Source organism: Phacochoerus africanus, chromosome 7 (assembly GCF_016906955.1).
Source record: "Phacochoerus africanus isolate WHEZ1 chromosome 7, ROS_Pafr_v1, whole genome shotgun sequence".
In the NCBI taxonomy this organism is placed as follows: domain Eukaryota; kingdom Metazoa; phylum Chordata; class Mammalia; order Artiodactyla; family Suidae; genus Phacochoerus; species Phacochoerus africanus.
The window spans coordinates 68,287,905-68,309,175 of NC_062550.1; the positions used below are offsets into that span (position 1 = coordinate 68,287,905).

Genomic DNA, 21,271 nt, shown 5'->3' on the forward strand with positions numbered 1-21,271 from the left:
TGGGCAGGACCAGGGCCTGGTGTGGGGGCGCTTGGTGGGCAAGGCGGCTCAGTATGGCAGCTGCTGGGAGGTCTCCCACCAAACCATTCAAAGCTTTATCGCCTTGGAGGTGTATCTAATACCATTTCCGCTCATTGTTTCCTCTGGGTAATTGAGAGGAGGCCAATCCCCTGTCGTGGTAGCTTGAAGCTATTGTGGTGGGAAGGGGGGGCTGATGGACGTCACGGCTTGGGCTTTATCTCCCCATCCACAGGGAGTCTGCAGCCCTGGGTCACTCACCAGGCAGCAGTTCCTGGGGAGCATGGCCTAGGGCTGCTGCACTACCGCGGAGGCTGAGTTTCCCAAGGGGCCTCAGAGAGACGGCAGCCGCAGCCCCTTTGCAGGAGAAGGTATGGTCTTTTAGAAGGGGGGCTGGCTCACTGAGGGATGGAGATGAGGGACAATCCCTACTCCCGGGGAGCTGGGGTTCTCCGTCCCTGGACTAGTTTGGAGGGTGACTCAGCCAGGGACCATCCTAACGCCACCTCCTCTGCCTGCCTCTGGGGGTCCTGCATCTGCTCTGCCCGTGCTTGGGCTTCACTGCTTGTTATGTTTGACCAGACAGGGCTGGAACTAGCTCTGCCCTGACTTCTGGGTACCTTCTGGGAACAGCCTGATGTACCGGTGTGTTGGGAGGGGAGACGCACCTGCTCTGAGACCCAGACCTGGCCAAATCAGACATCAGAGTGTGCCTTCCACGGATGGGTAATGGATGGGGTTTGCCTCTACCTTGTTCAGCTGGATGGGGCATCGGGTAGGAAAGGATTCCCTGCAGGGAATCTCAGGTGGCAGACTTTGCACTTAATTTAGCAGGTTTCCAGAGGAGTCGGCTGTGGCAGGGGTCCTAAGGGACTGTGCTCTGCCAGCCAGGGTCAGTTGTCCCTTTCAGGGAGGAGAGGCGGGGACACACTGCAGGAAATGTACCCAGGGCCCTTTTCTTCTATCAGATCAACTTAGCAAATGTTGCCTGAGCACCTCCTGGGTACTGGGCACTGTGTGAGGTGCTGGGATGGGGATGGGAGAGCAGTTCATGTACATTGTGGGGGACTGGCCGGCAAGCGTGGTTCCTGAGTTCTCAAAACCTGGTGCCCAGGGTAGGGGCAAAAGTGTGAGGCAATTCCTACTCCCCAGTTGGCTGCCAAGCATAGGAAGAAGGAAAAGGAGGAAGGAATTAGGTGCCCGAGGCTGTTAGCTGCAGTGGGAGCTCAGGGAATGACGGAGGCCAGGCTAGGGGCTGGGGTCACGTGCAGGAGATGGAGGAGCTTTCCTCTCTCTCTCCCGGCCTCTGCAGTCTATCTTTAAGGGCAAATAGGACTCAGTCTTATCTCTTGCTTAAAAAAAAATTCTTGGGAGTTCCTGCTGTGGCTCAGTGGTAACCAACCTGACTAGTACCCATGAGGATATGAGTTTGATCCCTGGCCTCGCTCAGTGGGTTAAAGATCTGGCATTGCCGCGAGCTGTGGTGTAGGTTGCAGACACGGCTTGGATCCCTCATTGCTGTAGCTGTGCTGTAGCCTGGCAGCTGCAGTTCTGATTCAACCCTTAGCCTGGGACTCCATATGCTGCATGAATGGCCCTAAAAAGCAAAAAAAAAAAAAAAAAAAAATCTTGGAGTTCCCTTGTGGTGCAATGGGTCAAGGATCTAGCATTGTTGCTGCAGCAGCATGGGTTCAATCCCTAGCCTGGGAATTTCCACATGCCATGGGTGAGGCCTAAATAAATAAATAACAAGCAAGCAAGCAATCAAAAAAAAAAAAAAGAAAATTCTCTCTGCTTCAGGTGCTGCCAGTAATACATACCAGCAGCCCCTGTGTGGGCAGGGATCACCAGTTCATTTCTCTGCTTCTCTGCAGATGGTTCCTGTCAGGCTTGCGAGGGTGCTGCTTGCTCTGGCCCTCACCTTGCCAGGTAGGTATCGAAGTACTGCCACCCTTCACTCCTGCCTCGGGGCCATTGGGATGACCCCTTTCAGGGATCAGCAGGTGTATCTGGAGCTCGCCTGTGTGGCCAGCCCCATAATAGGATCGTGTCAGGGCTGCCGGAGTCACTGCTTGCCTGGTTAATTCCTCTTACGTAGGTTCTGCAGAGCCCTCTACCCCTGACTTGTGTTTCTCAAGGAGCAAGTCCCTGCAGATGTCCTCACTGGCTGAGGAATTAAGCAACCCAAGGACCACACAGAACTGTCCTGGATGATGAGGATTAAGATGGGGAGGACGGAATCCAAGACTTGGGCCGATTATTCATCTTTGAAGGGATTGTGGAGGTCATTTAGTTGTACAGATGTGCATTCCATAGTACAGATGAAGAGACTGAGGGTCAGAGAGGAACCATAACTGCTCCAAAGTCACACAGAACCAAGTACAGAGGTCAGTTCTCCTGGGTTGCAGGCCAGCTCTTCTTCACGGCACAGCAAGCCTTCCTTCGCCTCACAGAGATGCTGTGGCAAGACGAACCCTTTTTTGACTCTGGTCCGACCCCAATCTCCACTTAGACCACGAGGTCAGCAGCACCCAGCCTGCTGCTCACAGGGTAGTCTGGGGAAACATGTGCTTTCATCACACCCTCTGCATCTTCCTACTAAATGGGTCCTGTGCCAGGGGATCCAGAGAACTTACAGATGGACTCTGTTGTTTCCCACCTGCCAACACACACACACACACACACACACACACACACACACACACACAGATGGTATGAGGGTGGCAGGAGTGTCCCTTCGGAGTTAGCATATGACCCTGCAAGAGTTAACACATCATAGAGTCTATGTGTCAGGTGCACAGGCTGATCTGTTTAGGATTTAATATTTTCAAGATAATCTAGTAGACGAATGTATAAGGATGCTCATTATAATCTATTTACACATCAGAAAACTGGAAAATGCTAGAACCTAACAATACATTTAGGGTACTACACCAACTACATTTAGGTGCAGATGTAATGCAAGCCACTAAAACATCATGTTTTGGAAATATGGCATGATAAATTCTTCACAGTATATTGAGAAACAAACAGGTTGCAAATAATTTGCACAATGTGATAACACATTTGCAAAAAAATCTGCAATCGTGTGTATACTGTAAAATAGAAATCAAAGATAAACACTAAAATGTTAACTCTAGTTATTGCTGAATGTAGGTTACAGATGATTTTAACTTTTTATTATTCTTCCATATTCTCCAAATTTTCTATGGTGAGCATGCAATATATTTAAAATCAGTGACTATATGTCATGAAAATGCATAGATTTCTTGAAAAACAGTTCCTCTATTATTGCTGAGTCCTGGGTCTTATTTGGGGGCTGAAAGCAACAGCTTTAGTGTGTTTAGGATGGAAAGTATGTTCCCGAAGCCCGATTTCTAACGGACAGGCAGCCTCATTTCTACGAGGCTGAATGGTTAGGGCTGGTGGTCCCAGCTGTGCTCACGAGTGGCCTCTCCCTCCAGGGGCCCTCTGTGGAGAAGAGACGCTTGGCAAATCTTTGATGGCCCGATGCAGCCTCTTCGGAAGCAATTTCATCAACACCTTTGACCAGAGCATGTACAGCTTTGCAGGAAGCTGCAGTTACCTCCTGGCTGGGGACTGCCAGAAACACTCCTTCTCCATCATTGGTGAGTCCGGCCCGGGAGGGGAGGAATCCAGAGCAGGGGCCTTGGAGCTCAGCTCTGGCATGTGGGGACCATGGGGCTTGGGGAAGTTTCCTATTCTTAGGATGGTGCCTGCGTGGAGAGCATGGAGGGGAATGGCCTCTTTAGACATGGGGATCCCTCCAGCTTCCCCTGGGTCTCTTTCCGGGGGACCCTGGTGGATGGAGAGAGTCCTTGTGTTTCTTCATCAATCGTGTCCCTTGCTCTGGGTCGAGGAAATGCTCTCGACTCTTCAGAGCATCCAAAGAAATGATGACCCAGAAAGTGCTTTGTAACAACTGAAGCCTGTAGAGAAGGGAGGGCTGGTTGCATCTTGTTGCTGGAATTCAGAGTTATCCAGCTTCCTGGATGCACCAGGCAAAGCCCTGGTACCATATGCCTGTGTTGTCCTGCACCCCTGCCAGCAGCTCTGAGATGTAGGGACAGATACAGTCCCCTTGCTTCACACAGAGCTGTAGCCCAAGGAGGCTGCTGACAGATAATAAAGGAAGAGCTGGAGCTTGATCCTGGGCTCTTCAGGCAGAAGGAGCTTTCTTGTATATGAAGGAAAGGGGACACTTTCCACGGCTGGGAGGGGGGCTGCTGATAGCCATGGAATATTATGCTTTGGCGATCTTTGCACTCTATGAGATGTGCGTGGTATGGGAGGGAGGGTATAAAACCTGGGCAAAGGCGAGGGCCTCAGCCTCGGGGGAAGGGGTTTGACGTCAGACAGACCCATCCTGTGCCAGCAAAGTTTTTCATGACAATTGTCACAAGGACAGTGAGGCAGACTTCATTCAAGAGGGACCACTTGCCGTGGGGGTTTTGCAGTGGAGCCAAGAGATGGGGGTCCGGGGTTGAATATAACAAGAACAAGTGGATCCTTGTTAATAATTAAGGATCCAGGTGTGGGGCACTGGATGGAAAATTCCTGAGAGGAAACCTCAGGGAAAAGGGGGATTCTGGCTCAACCAATGTGACAAGACTCTTGCTGAAGGCAGACCCGGGTGATGCGAGGTCCAGGGTGGGTGGTGGGGTTATGATTGGATGCTAGGGGTAGAGGATTTTCTATACACTGGACTAAGCAGGCCAAGGACAGAGTCTGGGGGGGGACCTAACCAAGCAGAGGGCTCAGAGGAGACTGAGTCAGGTTGGGTCAAGGAGACTTGGGCAAGAAAGTCTTTGCTAACACCCAGGGTGCTCCAGGCCGTTCTTCCATCAGTCGGGAAGAATGGAAGCAGCGGCCTCCATGTGCCCAGTGCTGGGCAGGCTCTGCCTGGTGGCCAAGTGAGGTGACAACTGGCCTTACCTATGGGTCCCCCTGCTTCTTCTTCTTCTTCTTCTTTTTTTTTTTTTGGTCTTTTTTGTCTTTTTAGTGCCGTACCCATGGCATATGGAGGTTCCCAGGCTAGGGGTCCAATCAGAGCTGTAGCCACCGGCCTACACTACAGCCACAGCAACGTGGGATCCAAGCCTCATCTTTGACCTACACCACAGCTCACAGCAACGGCAGATCCTTAACCCACTGAGCAAGGGCAGAGATTGAACCCACATCCTCATGGATGCTGGTCAGGTTTGTTAACCACTGAGACACAACGGGAACTCAACCCCCCCATCCTCCCCACTGCCCCACTCTTTGTCTGCCCCTTTCCTGCCCCACCCACCTCTGCTGGAAAACCTATGCCAGTCTGACCTCAGTGGTCTGAACTTTGCCAAAATGCCCTTCTCTCTACTCTTCCATGAATCCCTCAAGGACCAGTTCTATGTCACACTGGGCTATGTGTCCTGGCTCTTAGCTTGGGAAATATAATGGGTCTCCATCAATGCCTAAGGGGGGGCTGCACAAGGCACGATGCCCTGTTGTACCCAAGAGCTGGGTCATGAAGAGCGTGGTGAGCGAGGCCTTGGAGGAGGGGGTCGTGCTGGGGCAGAGAGGATGGGCGGTGGGAAGGTGTGTGCAGTGGGCACAGCAGGAGCACAGGGAAGAGTCTGGAAGGAGTGTGTGTTTGTTCAGTCAGCCCAGCCGGGAGATCACCCTGGCAGTAGCTGTGGTCCCCTAACTCTAGGGCGCACCAGGCTCACCTGGAGGGCTGGTTAAACAAATCCGTGGCTCAGTGGTTAACAAACCCGACTAGGTACCATGAGGTTTCGGGTTCGATCCCTGGCCTCGCTCAGTAGGTTAAGGATCCAGCATTGCCGTGAGCTGTGGTGTAGGTTGTAGTTGCGGCTTGGATCTGGCGTTGCTGTGGCTGTGGCGTAGGCCGGCAGCTACATCTCCGATTGGTCTCCTAGCCCAGGAACCTCTATATGCTGCGGGAGCAGCCCAAGAAATGGAAAAAAGACCAGAAAAAAAAAAAAAAAAACCAACCCAAATCCCTGGCGTCCACCCCCCTACCCTGCAGGGTTTCTGAGTCAGTGGATCTGGAGCAGGGCCTGAAATGCTCATTCCTAACAAGTTGCCAGTGGATGCTGCTGCTGCTGGTTTGGGGCCCAAACTTGAGAAGCACAGGACTGGGGAGCAAGGGGGTATAAGTCTAGGTCATGGGGTGAGGCTGACGGAACAGGGCCTTGCTGTCTGATGGGGACGTTTGTTTCTCTATCCCTCTCTTCTTTTTGGTGGGGGGGTGCACCCGAGGCATGTGGAAGTTCTTAGGCCAGGGATGAAACTTGTGCCACAGCAGTGGCAACCCCAGGTCCTTAACCACTATGCCACCAGGGAACTCGTGGAAATTGGTTTCTTGATTCAGCAGGCAGTGAGGGGCTAGGGTAGAGCCTTGTGCTGCAGGAAGGGTTAAGAGGAAATTGGTTCTTTGCCAAGATGCTCCTGAGAGGGAGAGAGGCGGGAGGCAGGATGGTCTTGGCCACGGTAACCAGGCCGGAGATGAACAGGACCAGGGACACCTGTAGGGCGTGATGAATTGAGGACGTCATCCTCAAGCCTGACCTTGGGAACCCACCTTGTTTCAGAGGCAGCAGTGGAGAGAGAAGCACCCCCTCACCTTTCCCGGGAAGCTGAAGGCCCAGGTCCTCTCCCCTCAGGTGGTCCCAATGTTTATTGAAGTGGATTTCTCCACCTTAAAAATCACAGTGCATTTGTAACAGCATGGATGGACCTTGCGGGCATTATGCTGAATGAAATAAGTCAGATAGAGAAAGACAAATACTGGAAAATCCCTTAAAAGACAAACAAAACATGAGTTCCCGTCGTGCTTCAGGGGAAACAAATCTGCCTGGCATCCGTGAGGACGCAGGTTTGATCCCTGGCTTCGCTCAGCGCATGAAGGATCCGAATGGACCCCTAGCCTGGGAACCTCCATATGCTTTGGGTGCAGCCCTAAAAAGACCAAAAATAAGTAAATAAATAAATAAATAAACCACATGCGTGGAAAAAGAGATCAGATGTGTGGTGACCGGAGGTGGAGGATGTTGGAGGGGGGCGTGAATGAAGGTGGTTCAAAGGTACCAGCTTCCAACTGTAAGATAAGTAGGTACTGGGACATAATATACAACATGAGAAACATAACTGACACCGCTGTGTGGTACATTTGGAAGTTTTTAAAAGGGTAGCTCCTAAACATTCTCATCCCGAGGAAAAATTGTTTTTCTTTTTTTCTTTTTCCTTATCCTACATTAAAAAAAATCACAGTGGGGATGGGAGAGACCCTCTGCCTGAGACAGCTCTGGAGTGTCCATGACAATGGAGGGTTGGGAGTGACAACCTTTTACAGCTGCCCCTGTGGCATATGGACGTTCCTGTGGCCAGAGGTCAAATTGGAGTTGCAGCCGCTGACCGGCCGACACCACAGCCAGGGCCACACCAGATCCTAAACCACTGAATGAGGCCAGGGGTTGAACCGGCATCCTCACAGAGGCATCTTCAGGCCCTTAACTTGCTAAGCCACAAGGGAACTCCCAAGAGGGAGATTAGAAAGAAGAACATAGTGACACCTTCCTGACCCTGTGGCTATGGGGTTTCTAGGGAGGGGGACCATATGGAGACACCGGGGGGCTCTGCCGGGGGTGTCATCTTGATCCCCCAATCTGTTTTAGTTCAGCTCTGCTGTTACTCCTTACCCTGGAGATGGGTTTGAACGCAACACATAATGAAACCTGAGTCCCAGGCACAGGGTTCACGGAGGGACCAGGGAGGGAGGCAGCATGCTGGGAAAGCCCCCTCCCCTGCTTAAACCCAATTCTGGACTCCTGCTTCAACACCCTTCCCTGGTCAGTGGGGTAATGCAAGCTATGCTGGTGCCCCCCGGGATGTCACTGTCACCTCCTCCAGGAAGCCCTCCTTGACCACTCCAGCCCTGTCTAGCTCTGGGCTCACCATCATGTGCTATTAGCTGTTTTTTATCCCATAGAACTCGATGGCTCTGCCCTGGCAGGAAACAGAGGCACAGGAAGAGCCAGAGTTGAGGCCAGAGGACCCTTTCTGTCACGTCTTCTCTCAGAGCCCTCACTCAGGTCACACAGTGTCACCCAGCCTCCGTTTCCTCATCTTTAAAGTGGAGCCTGCGAGGCTCAAGGGAGACATGCTACTTATAAGTGGGAGGTGTGACCCAAAGCTTGGTGAGTGGTAGCAGCCACCTGAACCCAGGATGCCCACTTGTTGGAGGTGAACATGGTGGAGATGGGGGCTGCTGGGCACTTGGGGGCCTGTCTATCAAGGTCGGGTAATACTAATGACCCGCCCCTGCACCCCATCCCACACATTGACGTGGGTTGGCGTCAGAAGGCTGGCCTCTCTGGCATCCTTCTCTGGGTCTTGGGGGGCCAGGAGCGCTGGAGGGGCTGAGTGAGGCCCCTCTAGTTCAGAGCACCTACCTGGGACCCCACATATCCTCCTTTCCTGACAACAACTTGCTCTTGTCAGGTGTCAATTGTCTTTTTTTTTTTTTTGGTCTTTTTTAGGGCTGTGCCCGCGGCATATGGAGGTTCCCAGGCTAGGGGTCCAATTGGAGCCGTAGCCGCCAGCCTACACCACAGCCACAGCAACGCGGGATCCGAGCCACGTCTGTGACCCACACCAGGGCTCACGGCAATGGCAGACCCTTAACCCACTGAGCGAGGCCAGGGATTGAACCCGCAACCTCATGGTTCCTAGTCGGGTTCGTTAACCACTGCACCACGATGGGAACTCCAAGTGTCCATTTTCTTAGGGAACTGGCCTAGGTCAGGCTATGGATCAATCACTTTTCAGTACAGATGGGTTTATTTGCCACCAAAATTGTGCCGCTAACATCAGAGAACATGAGTGGCTACTTTTTCTGTTTTTGGTGGGGTGAGGGGGTGGGGGCCGGAGAGGCATAATCCGAGGAGCTGGGCTGGGGAGGGTGGGCTGGCACCACTGTGCTGGGTCACGGGAAGGGGCCCCTCACCCCTGGACACTGTGGGTCCATCCTGTAGGCACGGCTGTGCCCTCCCACACACCTCTGTCCCATTGTTCTCCGATGACATCCTGTTTTCTCGCTTCTAAATCCCAAATTCCTGTTCCTTTCCAGGGGCCCTTGTTCACATCCTGGGTAAAGTGTTTGTATCCCAGTTTGCAGGGCCACCTGGTGCAGAGGGGAGGCCCCTTTCCTTGATGCTGGCTCCAGTCAGGCAGGCTCCAGGGCCCCAAATCAATGCTCCCAGCCCACCAGCACAGGGACCCGGGAGAGACCTCGGGAATCCTGGTGGCCTCTGAGCCTCACTGTGGGATCTGGCTCCCAAACCAGCCCAGAGAGGGCCAAGGACAAGCAGCAAGGCTCTGAGTCATTTCCCCAACCTGAGCTTCTGTCTCCACATCCGCACGCAGTCAGGTCAGACGGGATCTCCGTTTCGCAGCTTTTGGATGAGGGTCACCTGCATCAGATCTCGGGATGGAGGGAGGAGTGTTTATTAGAAATGCTGATGAGTGAGTCCCACACTTGAGTCAGAAAAAGCACGGGGGGCTGACTGCCAGCCACCCACTTCTCCACAGGATGCTCCTTGCTCATCTGGGCGAGGCTTTGCTCCCTCACTTAAAGCCCTGGACCCTGAGTTCAGGAGCCAGACAGGAGACGGGGTGACAGGCACAGCTTTCCTGGCTCACCTCTGGGGATGGACACCTGGCCCACCTTCTGGCGGTACAGGAAGTGCAGACCTGCAGGTCTGCTGACTGTGTGTCCCCCTCCCTGTCCTGGGCTCACTGGCGGTTTCTTTTTCTTTTTAGGGCGGCAGGTGCAGCATATGGAGGTTCCCAGGCTAGGGGGCAAATTGAGCTACAGCTGCCAGCCTACACCAGAGCCACAGCAACACCAGATCCGAGCCCCATCTGCGACCTACACCACAGCTCACGGCAATGCTGGATCCTTAACCCACTGAACCCGGCCAGGGCTCGAACCTGCAACTTCATGGTTCCTAGTTGGATTCGTTTCCACTGAGCCACGATGGGAACTGCCACTGGTGGTTTCTAATAGTTCCTCTTCCCAAGGGCTACACAGATGCCCTCCCAAGTTCTGCAGGGAGAGAAGGAAGTAAATAAAGCTGAAGGCTGATGGAGAGTTGTCCCCTCCCATTCACGGGTTAACTGAATTCTGAACACTCAAATGCCCCGTTAGGCAGCTTTGTGTTCCAAAGGGAGGCTTGAACTTGGAGCTTTGGCCCTGGTGTGGGCTCTGCCCTGTGTTAGCAGGGTAAACCAAGAGTTCTTCAGAGGACAATTGGTAGTGTCAATTTTGGGATGTCACCGCTGGCATCTGGTGGGTAGAAGCCACCCTATGGGCTAAGTGTGGCCCCCATAATGGAGAAGTATCTGGCCCCCGATGTCAATAGCACCAAGGTGGACAGTTTCCATTGTGGCTCAGCGGTTAACGAGCTGGACTAGCATCCGTGAAGTTGTGGGTTCAATTCTTGGCCTCACTAAGTGGATTAAGGATTCAGCGTTGCGGTGAGCTGTGATGTAGGTTGAAGGCGTGGCTCAGATCCTGAGTTGTTGTGGCTGTGGCTGTGGTGTAGGCTGGCAGCTGTAGCTCCGATTAGACCCCTAGCCTGGGAACCTCCATATGCCACGGGTCAGCCCTAAAAAGACAAAAAGGCAAAAAAAAAAAAAAATAGCGCCAAGGTGGATAAAGCTGGTTGTAAACTTGGGCCTCAGTTTTTCCATCTGTAAAATGGAGTCTGTCTAGATCAGTGTTTTGCAAACAGAGTCATACCCTATGGGTCATAACATGAATTTAAGGGTTGTAACCAGCATTTTAAAAATTTAAATGGAACAGAATAGAAGACATCAGAAAGTATCAGAGCCCCTGGCACAGGGTAAGCATGGGCATGTCATGTGAAATGTGTGTGTGTGGGCATTGGCATGAAGTCAGTGGCATTTTTATTCCACTTTCAGGGCAAAAACTTTTTTTTCTCCTCTTTCCATGGCATATGGAAGATCCTGGGCAAAACGTTTTAAAGCCACCTGTTTAGATGACCCCCAAGCGCCTTTGTACTGTCACAGGATGCTTTTCTGAATTGCAGACTTCTTCAGGATGCACTTGCAAACCTCCCCTTGTGGGGTGACTACTCTCAGACCCCTCCCTCCCCAGCCATCCAGGGGCAGGAATTCCACAGGCTCCTGCACTTCTGTCCTCACTGAGGAGCCCCATTCTGGAACCCCCACCACCACCACCTCCACTGCTGGGCCATTGTCTCACACAGCCCTGGGTCCTGGGTGCACCTCACAAAGCTGTCTCCTTGACCTCCTGAAGCCATCTCTGCTAGGGCCACACAGACCCCAGCCCTCAAATGCTTAAAACCAGCATCCAGCTTGAGTCCCAGCGCCTGTCATCGCTCACTAGCTCTGTGACAATGGGCAGGTGACTCTGAGTGTCAGCTACCTGGGGAACCCAAGTTCCACCTCCTGTGGCATCAGGCTGCATCATCTTTTACCTGGAAAGGGTAGGGGCTCTCAGGCACCCCAACAGTGGGGAGGCTCGGGGCTCGGTCTCACATTCCCTGGCTCCCTCTTGTTTGACTTTCCACTGGGTTCCTGGCTCATGCAGACTCTCAGGTCTATCCTTCTGGGTGGTAATGACCTCGAGGCTTTCCCGCGGCACCTGTTCAGCCCTGCTTCCCAGGCGAACAAGTGACTGCTGACTTGATTTTTACATTCTTGAAAGCCTGGAAGAGCTACAAATTGCAGCTGCACCCAAGCTGCCTGGCTGCATGCGACCTGCTCCCCATCCAGCCTCCAGCAAACACAGCCACCTCCCACTCCCACCCCCACCCCGGATGGCCGACCAGTGGTCAGGCACCCTTCCTGAATCCCCATGATGGGGAGGGAATGCCTTTGGGGAGGAATGTCCAGGGTTCCTCTCCCATTCCCAGGAGGGAGATGCCTTTGACTCAAGGCGAGGAAGCCATTTGGTTGGTCCTTGGCTCACTGTGAAAGCTGAGGGGTCTAGGAGAGACTGCAAACTGAAGGCCGTTGCCAGGCTGTCCCATTTGTTTGCTTTTTCAGTATTGTTTTCCCCACACTCGTGGCATGCAGAAGTTCCCTGGGCCAGGGTTCAAACCCCAGCCACAGCAGTGACCCAAGTCGCAGCAGTGACAATGCCAAGTCATTAACCACTAGGCCATCAGGAAACTCTCAACATTTTATTATGGAAAATTTCAAACATACAGAGAGGTTGAAAGACCAGGACAATGAACACCCATATATCCACCACTCCGATTCTGCTATTAATGTTTGAGTCTATTGGGAGTTCCCATTGTGGCTCTGTGAGTTAAGAATCCAACTAGTGTCTAGGAGGACATGGGTTCAGTCCCTGGCCCTGATCAGTGGGTTAAGGATCTGGTGTTGCTGCAAGCTGTGGCATAGGTCACAGATGCCCATCAGTTCTGGCATTCCTGTGGCTGTGGTGTAGGCTAGCAGCTGCAGCTCTGATTCAACCCCTAACCTGGGAACCTCCGTATGCTGTGGGCATGGCCCTAAAAAAAAAAACCCAAACCGAAAAACAAACAACCCCCCACCTTGAAAAAACATCTTGAGTTCCCATTTTGGCTCAGTCGTTAAGAACCTGACTAGTATCCATGAAGATGCGGGTTCCATCCCTGGCCTCACTCAGTGGGTTAAGGATCTGGCGTTGCTATGGCTGTGGTGTAGGCTGGCACTTCAGCTCCGATTCAACCCCTAGCCTGGGAACTTCCATGCACCACAGGTGTGGCCCTAAAAAGCAAAAAACCAAAAAACCAAAAAAAAAAAACCCCCACAAACATTTGAGACATTTATTTTTGTTTCTCTTTTGATAATTTCTTGCTGTCAGAAAGTTTGCTGAACTTCCAAAGATCTGCTTGCTGCTGAAACTGTTGGAAGTGAACATGCAGTTCAGGGAAGACTCCTCTGTGGAAAAGGACAAAACTTTTCCCCTTGGTTGGCAGCTCCTTGCACCCTTGCCAGCCTTCATCTGAGGCTCTGCAGATGGTGGCTTGTGGGCTGTGTGGGATGGAGGGGGGGCTGTGGGCCTTTCCTAACAGTGTATCATTCAAGACTCTGTTCTTAAATGGTTCCTTATTTGCATACAATGTTCCTCACTGATATCTTACAGAAGCAAGTCTATATTCTGGCTCATTCTGATTGGTTTGGGATGCATGCGTACACACCAGGGTCGCTGTCCTCTAATAGCCCAGATCCAGCTCAGGCCCTGGTTGGGGGGGCTCCTCCTCCCACACCTTGGCCGCAATCCCAAGGCAGCCCCTTCCGTAACTCTTTTTTTTGTCTTTTTGCCTTTTCTAGGGCTGCTCTCGCAGCATATGGAGGTTCCCAGGCTAGGGGTCTAATTGGAGCTGTAGCCACGGGCCTACACCACAGCCACAGCAGTGCATGATCCAAGCCGCGTCTGCAACCTACACCACAGCTCACGGCAATGCCGGATCCTTAACCCACTGAGTGAGGCCAGGGATCGAACCCGCAACATCATCGTTCCTGGATTCGTTAACCACTGCGCCATGACAGGAACTCCTGTAACTCTTTTTATAGGCAGCCCCCGCCGTGGTGGCAGAACCTCATGTTAACAGACCTTCCTGGGAGTTTCCGTTGTGGCTCAGCAGATTAAGAACCCAGCTAGTATCCACGAGGAGGTGGATGTGATCCCTGGCCCCACTTGGTGGGTTAAGGATCTGGCACTGCGATAATCTGCATCAAAGTTCACAGACACGGCTCAGATCCGGTGTTGCTGTGGCTGTGGTATAGGCTGGCGGCTATAGCTCCGATTAGACCCCTAGCCTGGGAACCTCCATATGCTGCGGGTGTGGCCCTAAAAAGACAAAAGCAAGACAAACAAAAAAACAAATCTTGTGTCTCCTGGACTTGGTTCCACAGATGCTCTTGCCTCCTCTTTTGCTGAGGAGCTGGGGCCCCCAGGCCCTGACCCTCCTAGGAAGAGCCACATTTCCTGAAACCCAAGGTTAACCTTTTCATCTAGGTCCCAGACCCCATTTCTTCAGGGCCTGAAGGCACTGTGCCCCTACCTTTGACCCCAGTTTCTCCAACATCTTCCATCTCTGTCTTCATTGGCTGCCTTCATCTTCCCTCTTTCCATCATCTTCTCCATCTAAAGGCTGAGACTCAGACCATACTATTCCTTCCGGATCCTTCATCTCCTGTGGCCACTCAGTTATCTTTGCAAAGAAGAGCAGCCCGGCACAAGAGCTGGTTTTTGGGGACCAGTGGTGGGGGTGGGATGTCTTCATCAAGCGGCAAAAATGTTTCCTCCTGTCTCCCCGCCTTCATGTCAACTGCCGCCACCCACCGTTGTCTCTGTGTTTGCCCCTCACAACAGAAGTGTCAGGGGCCATCTGGTCATGAGTTTGGCTATTGAAACGTCTCTAACGGCCACGTCAATCACTTACTGTGTCCTTATTAAGGCGCCCCACCGAGTGAGGCACTTTACCTGTGGCATCTCTGAACTTCTCCAAGAGAAGCAGATTCAGTAAACGGAGGAGGGACTCAATAATCTCCATTTCATGGAGCTCCCATCAGGGCACAGTGGAAATGAATCCGACTAGGAACCATGAGGTTTTGGGTTCGAACCCTGGCCTTGCTCAGTGGGTTGGGGATCTGGCATTGCCATGAGGTGTGGTGTAGGTTGAAGACTTGGCTTGAATCTGGCATTGCTGTGGCTGTGGTATAGGCCAGAGGCTATAGCTCCGACTTGACCCCTAGCCTGGGAACCTCCATATGCTGTGGGTGCGGCCCTAAAAAAAAAAAAAGACAAAAAAACCTTTTTTTTATTAAAGTATGGTTGATTTACAATGTTGTGCCAATTTCTGCTGTGCAGTAAATTGATTCCATTTTATATATACACCTTCTTCTTCTTCTTTTTTTTTTTTGGTCTTTTTGCCTTTTCTTGAGCCACTCCCTTGGCATATGGAGGTGCCCAGGCTAGGGGTCGAATTGGAGCTATAGCCACCGGCCTATGTCAGAGCCACAGCAACGCGGGATCCGAGCCACGTCTGCAACCTACACCACAGCTCACGGCAACGCTGGATCCTTAACCCACTGAGCAAAGCCAGGGATTGAACTCGCCACCTCATGGTTCCTAGTCGGATTCGTTAATCACTGCGCCATAACAGGAACTCCTACACATTCTTTTTTATATTCTTTTCCATCATGGTGTGTCCCAGGAGATTGGATACAGTTCTCTGCGCTGTGCAGCAGGACCTCAGTGCTTATTTATTCTAAATGTAACAGTTTGCATCTACCAACCCCATACTCCCTAACCCTTGGCAACCACACGTCTGTTCTCTATGTCTGTGAGTTTGTTTCTGTTTTGTAGATAGGTTCATTTGGGCCAGATTTTAGATTCCACAAAGAAGTGATATCCTACGGTATTTGTCTTTCCTAGGAGAACATTTTAAATAACTCCTCTGAGAGTACCTGTCACCAATAGCTTACCTGGTGGCTTTGATTCCCTGTCTTACTGCCTGTATTTGATTTATGCCTCTTTTATCTTTATACTTCAGTCGTAAATGCCCAGAAGGAAGGGGTCAGGTGTTTACATTCTCTTTAGAAGAGATGATCAGAGGGCTCTGTATCCAGGGGTCAGTCAGTATTTTCAGATGAATGGAGAGATAAGGGAGTAAATGAGATTTTTAGGGAGATTTTTGCTGCCCATTTTAAAAAAGGCTTTGGGGGGAGTTTCCCACAGAGATAAGATTATAGAGACGATGACTCTGAATACATTTTTGGGTCTTAATCGCTATCCAGTTTAAATGATTTTTTTTCTCTTTCAGGGGACTTCCAAGATGGCAAGAGAGTGGGCCTGTCTGTGTATCTTGGAGAATTTTTTGACATCCACGTGTTTGTCAATGGCACCGTGCTGCAGGGGGACCAAAGGTAAGACAGAGCCCAGAAGGCTGGAATTAGAAGAGGCCCTGGGGAGTCCCCTGGTACTCCCCCGATGTTTTTCAGAGGAAGCGGGAGCCCATCGAGAAGAAGTGGATGTGCCCAGAGGAAGTGGGGGCAGAGCAGGTGTCTGACTCCTGGACAGGCCCTCAGCCTCCACACCGTGGTCTCCACACCCTGCAGCGTAGGGTTGGGTGGAGGTGGTGGAGCGACATCGTGAAAACGGATGAGAAGCCTGAGCTCTTCCTGTCTCTCCAGCATCTCCACGCCCTATGCCAGCAAAGGGCTGTATCTGGAATCCCAGGCTGGGTACCACACGCTGTCCAGCAAGGCCTACGGCTTTGTGGCCAGAATTGATGGGAGCGGCAACTTTCAAGTCCTGCTGTCAGACAGATACTTCAACAAGACCTGCGGGCTCTGCGGCGACTTTAACATCTTCTCTGAAGATGACTTTAAGACTCAGGAGGGTAAGCTTTCCTGGGATGCTCTTTCTGGAACGTGTGGCTTCCCTGCTCACGAGCTTTCATTCGGCCCCCTCCCTGGGCATTCCAGCCTCCCCATGTCCTCACCTCCGTTTATGCCACCAACCTTCTCTCTTAGCATTCCTCCTCACTGCCTAGACCCTCTGTCATGCCAGACCTTGGGGCTCCTTAGACCTGACTTGGTTCAACTTTGAATGCCCCACATGGTAGACAGTTGCTAAGGGCTGCACGGTTTGGACAGATCCTCCTGAGCCACTAAGATGGGACTTCACAGATAAAATCTATAAAGAGGGGTTCTCCATACTTGCTCCCAATGTGGTAAGTGCACGTGTTCACTTCTTGAACATCAGAATATATTACAGACAATGTGAAAACCACTGCTAAGATTTATTCTTATAATTTCTTTTCTTTTTTTTCTTTCTTTCTTTCTTTTTTTTTGCTTTTTATGGCCACACTTGTGCCATATGGAAGTTCCCAGTCTAGGAGTCAAATCGGACCTGCAGCTGCCGGCCTACACCATAGCCTCAATAACACGAGCTCCTTAACCCACTGAGCGAGGCCAGGGATTGAACCCACTTCCTTATGGATGCTAGTCGGGTTCTTAACCTGCTGAGCCACAACAGGAACTCCTGGTAATTTCAATTACATAAACTTTTTTTTTTTTTTTTTTTTTTTGCTTTTTAGGACTGAACCCATGGCACATGGATGTTCCCAGGCTAGGGGTCCGATCAGAGCTGTAGCCACTGGCGTACACCACAGCCACAGCAATGTGGGATCTGATCCGCGTCTGCGTCCTCCATCATAGCTCACAGCAACTCTGGATCCTTAACCCACTGATTGAGGCCAGAGATCAAACCCACAACCTCATGGTTCCTAGTTGGATTTGTTTCCATTGCACCATGATGGGAACTCCGCTGTCAGTTTTCTTTGATACCACCTTAGCTGCACCACGCCAATTTTGTTATATAAATGCTCTCATTTTCATTTAGTTCCATGAATTTTCTAATTTCCATTTTGAGTTCTTTCTCAACCTATTAAATATGTTTAAAGTTTTTAAATGTTTAGAATGTTTAAAGTTATCTTTCGTAAGTAAACTGACTTCTGATTCAAATTAGAAACTTCGGGAGGTTCGTTTGCAGGATGGTACATGATCTTTTTTGTAACTGTTCTATGGGTGCTCCAACAGAATGTTTTCTGATTGGTGCCAGATTCTGCATCTTTTTTGTTGCACTACTTTTGTTAATTGTATTATTAAAGTCTACTTCTTCTTCTTCTTTTTTTTTTAAACTACTTTTTGTCTGCTTTATCTACTCATGGCTCTCTGAAGAATGCCGCAATGAACACGAGTGTACAAATATCTTTCCAAGACCCTGCTTCCTATTCTTTTGGATGGACACTCAGAAATGGAATTGCTGGACCATGTGGCAATTCTTTGGAGACATACATACCCTTTTCCAGTGGCTCTGCCATCATACATTCCGCCAACAGTGCAAAATTCCCCATTTCTCACATCCTCACTGACCCTTGTTATTTTCTGGGTTTTGGGATAGCTGCCATCCTAATAAGTGCGAGGGGGTATTCAGATAGAGGTTTTTGTGTGGACATGTGCTTCGGTTTCTCTGGGAAAATATTTAGGAGTGGGATTTGTGGGTGGTGTGACAAGCATGTGTTTAACCCAAGGGGAGACACTCAAGGTAGTAAAGGGGTGGAGAATGTTCTTCGCGGAGGGAGGAAGGCGTGCAGATGCAGGAGAAGTGAGAGTGGGTGGGCTTATTCCTCATCGCTTTTCCTGCCCATCCATCCAGCCGTGCTGAGCGGATCCCCGCCCTAGACGCCTGAGTTTGACTCCAAAGACAGTTGTTGTGTCAGGGCATCACAGACCTAGAGATCTTCCTCAGAAGTCCCAGGCCTCGTGACCATGGCTTCATTCTCCTGGAACTTTTTCCGCAGGGACCCTGACCTCGGACCCCTACAGCTTTGCCAACTCTTGGGCTCTGAGCAGTGGGGAGCAGCACTGCCAGCGGGCAGCCCCTCCCAGCATCTCGTGCAACATCTCCTCTGAAACGCAGAAGGTGGGTCCACCCAGGCGGGATGTGGTCTGGGAGGTGTGGGACTGCCGAAGTCACGAGGCAGGATGATATCCGGTGCGGCCCCAGGTCCTCCATCCAGGGCCTGCCTCTCTGGGTCCCTCCAGCTTCTCAAGGTGCCACAGGTCCCTTTCCTCCTAAAAACCAATGGTGGCTAGAGTCTGGTTGACTCTAGTTCTAATATTATCCTGGGTCTGGAACTCTAAAGATGGGCCTGGTCGAATGAATGGGTACAGCGAGTGACTATACTTTTCTGTTTTACACTCCAGTGTCCTCTTGTCCCCAAACAGCCCCATTGTCACCTGCCTGAAATTCTGCAGGAGAAAACCATTCCTTTTTAAGTGCCCACTACGTGGTTGTCATAAAGTACAAATGGGGGCAAGGCCCCCCCCAAAGTTTTCACCAGCAGGAAAGGGGTTACTTTACATTTGGGTGGGGGAGGGGGGGAAAGCCGGGGGAGGGGGAGGGACAGGGATGGGGCTGAATATTGCAACAGTTTCCTGAGGCTGTGATAGCCAAGCCATTGTGGAACCCCCCATTGTGCTTCTTTGTGGGGGTGTTGGGAGGGTGATGCTTTGGGTGGGGGAAGACCTCCCTCCATGGACAACCCCCTCTTGGGACCAGGCTGCCTGGGCTGAGCCGGGGAGGGAGCAGCCTGGCCCCGGATGAGGCGGGGCCCTGTCAGCGCATGGACTGCCCCGTCCAGGCTGCACTCAGAGACTCCCCGTCTGGGGACCAGTTTCCGTGGAGGTGTGAACTGAGTCTGGCCCTTGCCATCAGCCTCTGCTTGGATTAAATCATGAGCCACTGCTGCTGCCGACCCATAGCACCCCGGAGGGGAGCTCAGGGTGGAAATCAGGAGTGAGCCGCTCTGTTTCCCTTGTAGCTTAGCAGGTTAAGTCCTCGATGTTGTCTCTCTGAAGACGTGGGTTAAGGATCCAGCCTTACCACAAGCTGTGGTGTAGGTTACAGATGCAGCTCGAATCTGGGTGTCGCTAAGGCTGTGGTGCTGCAGGTTGGCAGCTGCTTTGGCTCGTGATTTAATCCTGATGGCAAGTGCCAAACTCCAGTTCTCAGAGGTGTTGTTAGGTCAGGTTTCCTGGAAGCAGACCCTGTGATGGAGGCTTGTGTGCAGGGAGTGGCTGGGGAGAATCTCAGGGAGTGGGAGAGGCTGGGCTGGGCTAGGGGAGAAGCAGCTGAATGTCATGCGGTTACAGCTGAGGGCTCTGCTGGTCCCTCGAGGAGCACTAAAGCTGGGGTGGCCCAGCTGGGATGGCCAGTAGGTCCCTGGATGTAGGCTACCGCTGGGCAAGGAGGCATGATAGCTCCCTTGGACCAAGGGCAGTGGCTGCAGAGTGGCTGGGCTGTGAGCCCCTAGCAGCCAATGCTCAGCCTCTGCTGGCTGAGACCTTCTGCTCTGCCGGCATCTACACTGCACCCAACATCCCCTGTAAAGCAGGCTACTTAACAGCACCCCCTCCCTGACTCCCATCCAGGGGGCAATCATGCAGGTCTAACCCACAGCCCTGCAGGAAGAGGGTGCCCCCCCCCCCCCCACTGCCTCCACCGGCCCCGACTGTACCCAGGACCATTGCCATGACAGGACCTGACAGGCCAAATAAGCCATTTGCCTGGGCATGTGCGATTCTGCAGAGCGATGAGGAAGCCAAAGCCAGAGGAGGTAAAGTCGCTGCCTGGAGTCACCAGCTAATGTTGGGAGTCAGAGTTCACCCTCTGCTCGACTCCCATCTCTGTCTGGGCTGCATCACCTCAGCAAGAAATCAAGTGATTTCTACCCTTGAGTTTTCTTTCAGGAGCTGAGCTCCATGATTCTTGAGATGCTTTTCAGCTCTATTTTATTTATTTATTTATTTAATTTTTGCTTTTTGCTTTTTAGGGCCGCACCCGTGGCATGTGGAGGTTCCCAGGCTAGGGGTCGAATCGGAGCTACAGCTGCCGGCCTACACCACAGCCACAGCAACGGGGGATCTGAGCCCCTTCTGTGATCTACACCAAAGCTCATGGCAACGCCGAATCCTTAACCCACTGAGTGAGGCCTGGGATCGAATCCACAACCTCATGGTTCCTAGTCAGATTCCTTTCTATTGCGCTACGATGGGAACTCTGAGATGACTTTCAGCTCTAAAGCTCTTTGTGTGTTTCTCTGGATTGGGCTAAAGGGGCAGTTTATAACAGGTCTCACTAAAGTGTCAGTGGGTGGATGGGTGCAAATTCGGTGGTTTTATTCCCTCCATGGCAACCACCCCACATCCTTCGCTTGTAGAACCAAGTCTACATAAGAAAAGAAAATCCAGCCCTCTCCTACTCCCTCCAGAATTGAAGGGAAGGAGGGAGGGAACACACACACACACACACACACACGTACATGCACATATGCACAGATCCCTTCCTTAGCCTAAAAACTTTGTTTTATAGAAAGTGAGTCTTTTCCACATGCATGCAACAATCTGATCTTCTGAACCAAGGAGCATGTCAGGCCCAGGAAAATACTCTGGGTGATGCTCAACCCAGCTGCCAACTGTAAACACAATTTCCAACCTATCAACAAGTTCCTTCCCATTGCCTCTTTTTCTTGGGTTTCTAGTGTTTCAGAGCTGCTAGGTTTTCCGGCTAGTCTGTAAACATGTGTCACCTGGAATGTGGCCCAGTACTAGCAATGAC

General features: G+C 51.6%; 1 protein-coding gene across 1 annotated transcript in view; it reads left to right on the top strand.

Moving 5' to 3' along the window:
* The first annotated feature begins 233 nt into the window (after positions 1-233).
* The window catches only part of VWF (von Willebrand factor), a 136,737-nt gene continuing 115,699 nt past the window's right edge, over positions 234-21,271 (top strand). Inside the window, exons 1-6 of the mRNA XM_047787770.1 lie at positions 234-389; positions 1,893-1,947; positions 3,483-3,647; positions 15,909-16,011; positions 16,279-16,487; positions 18,453-18,574. Coding sequence (XP_047643726.1) covers positions 1,893-1,947; positions 3,483-3,647; positions 15,909-16,011; positions 16,279-16,487; positions 18,453-18,574 — 654 coding nt within the window. The 5' untranslated portion in view covers positions 234-389. The remainder of the gene's footprint in view (positions 390-1,892; positions 1,948-3,482; positions 3,648-15,908; positions 16,012-16,278; positions 16,488-18,452; positions 18,575-21,271) is intronic.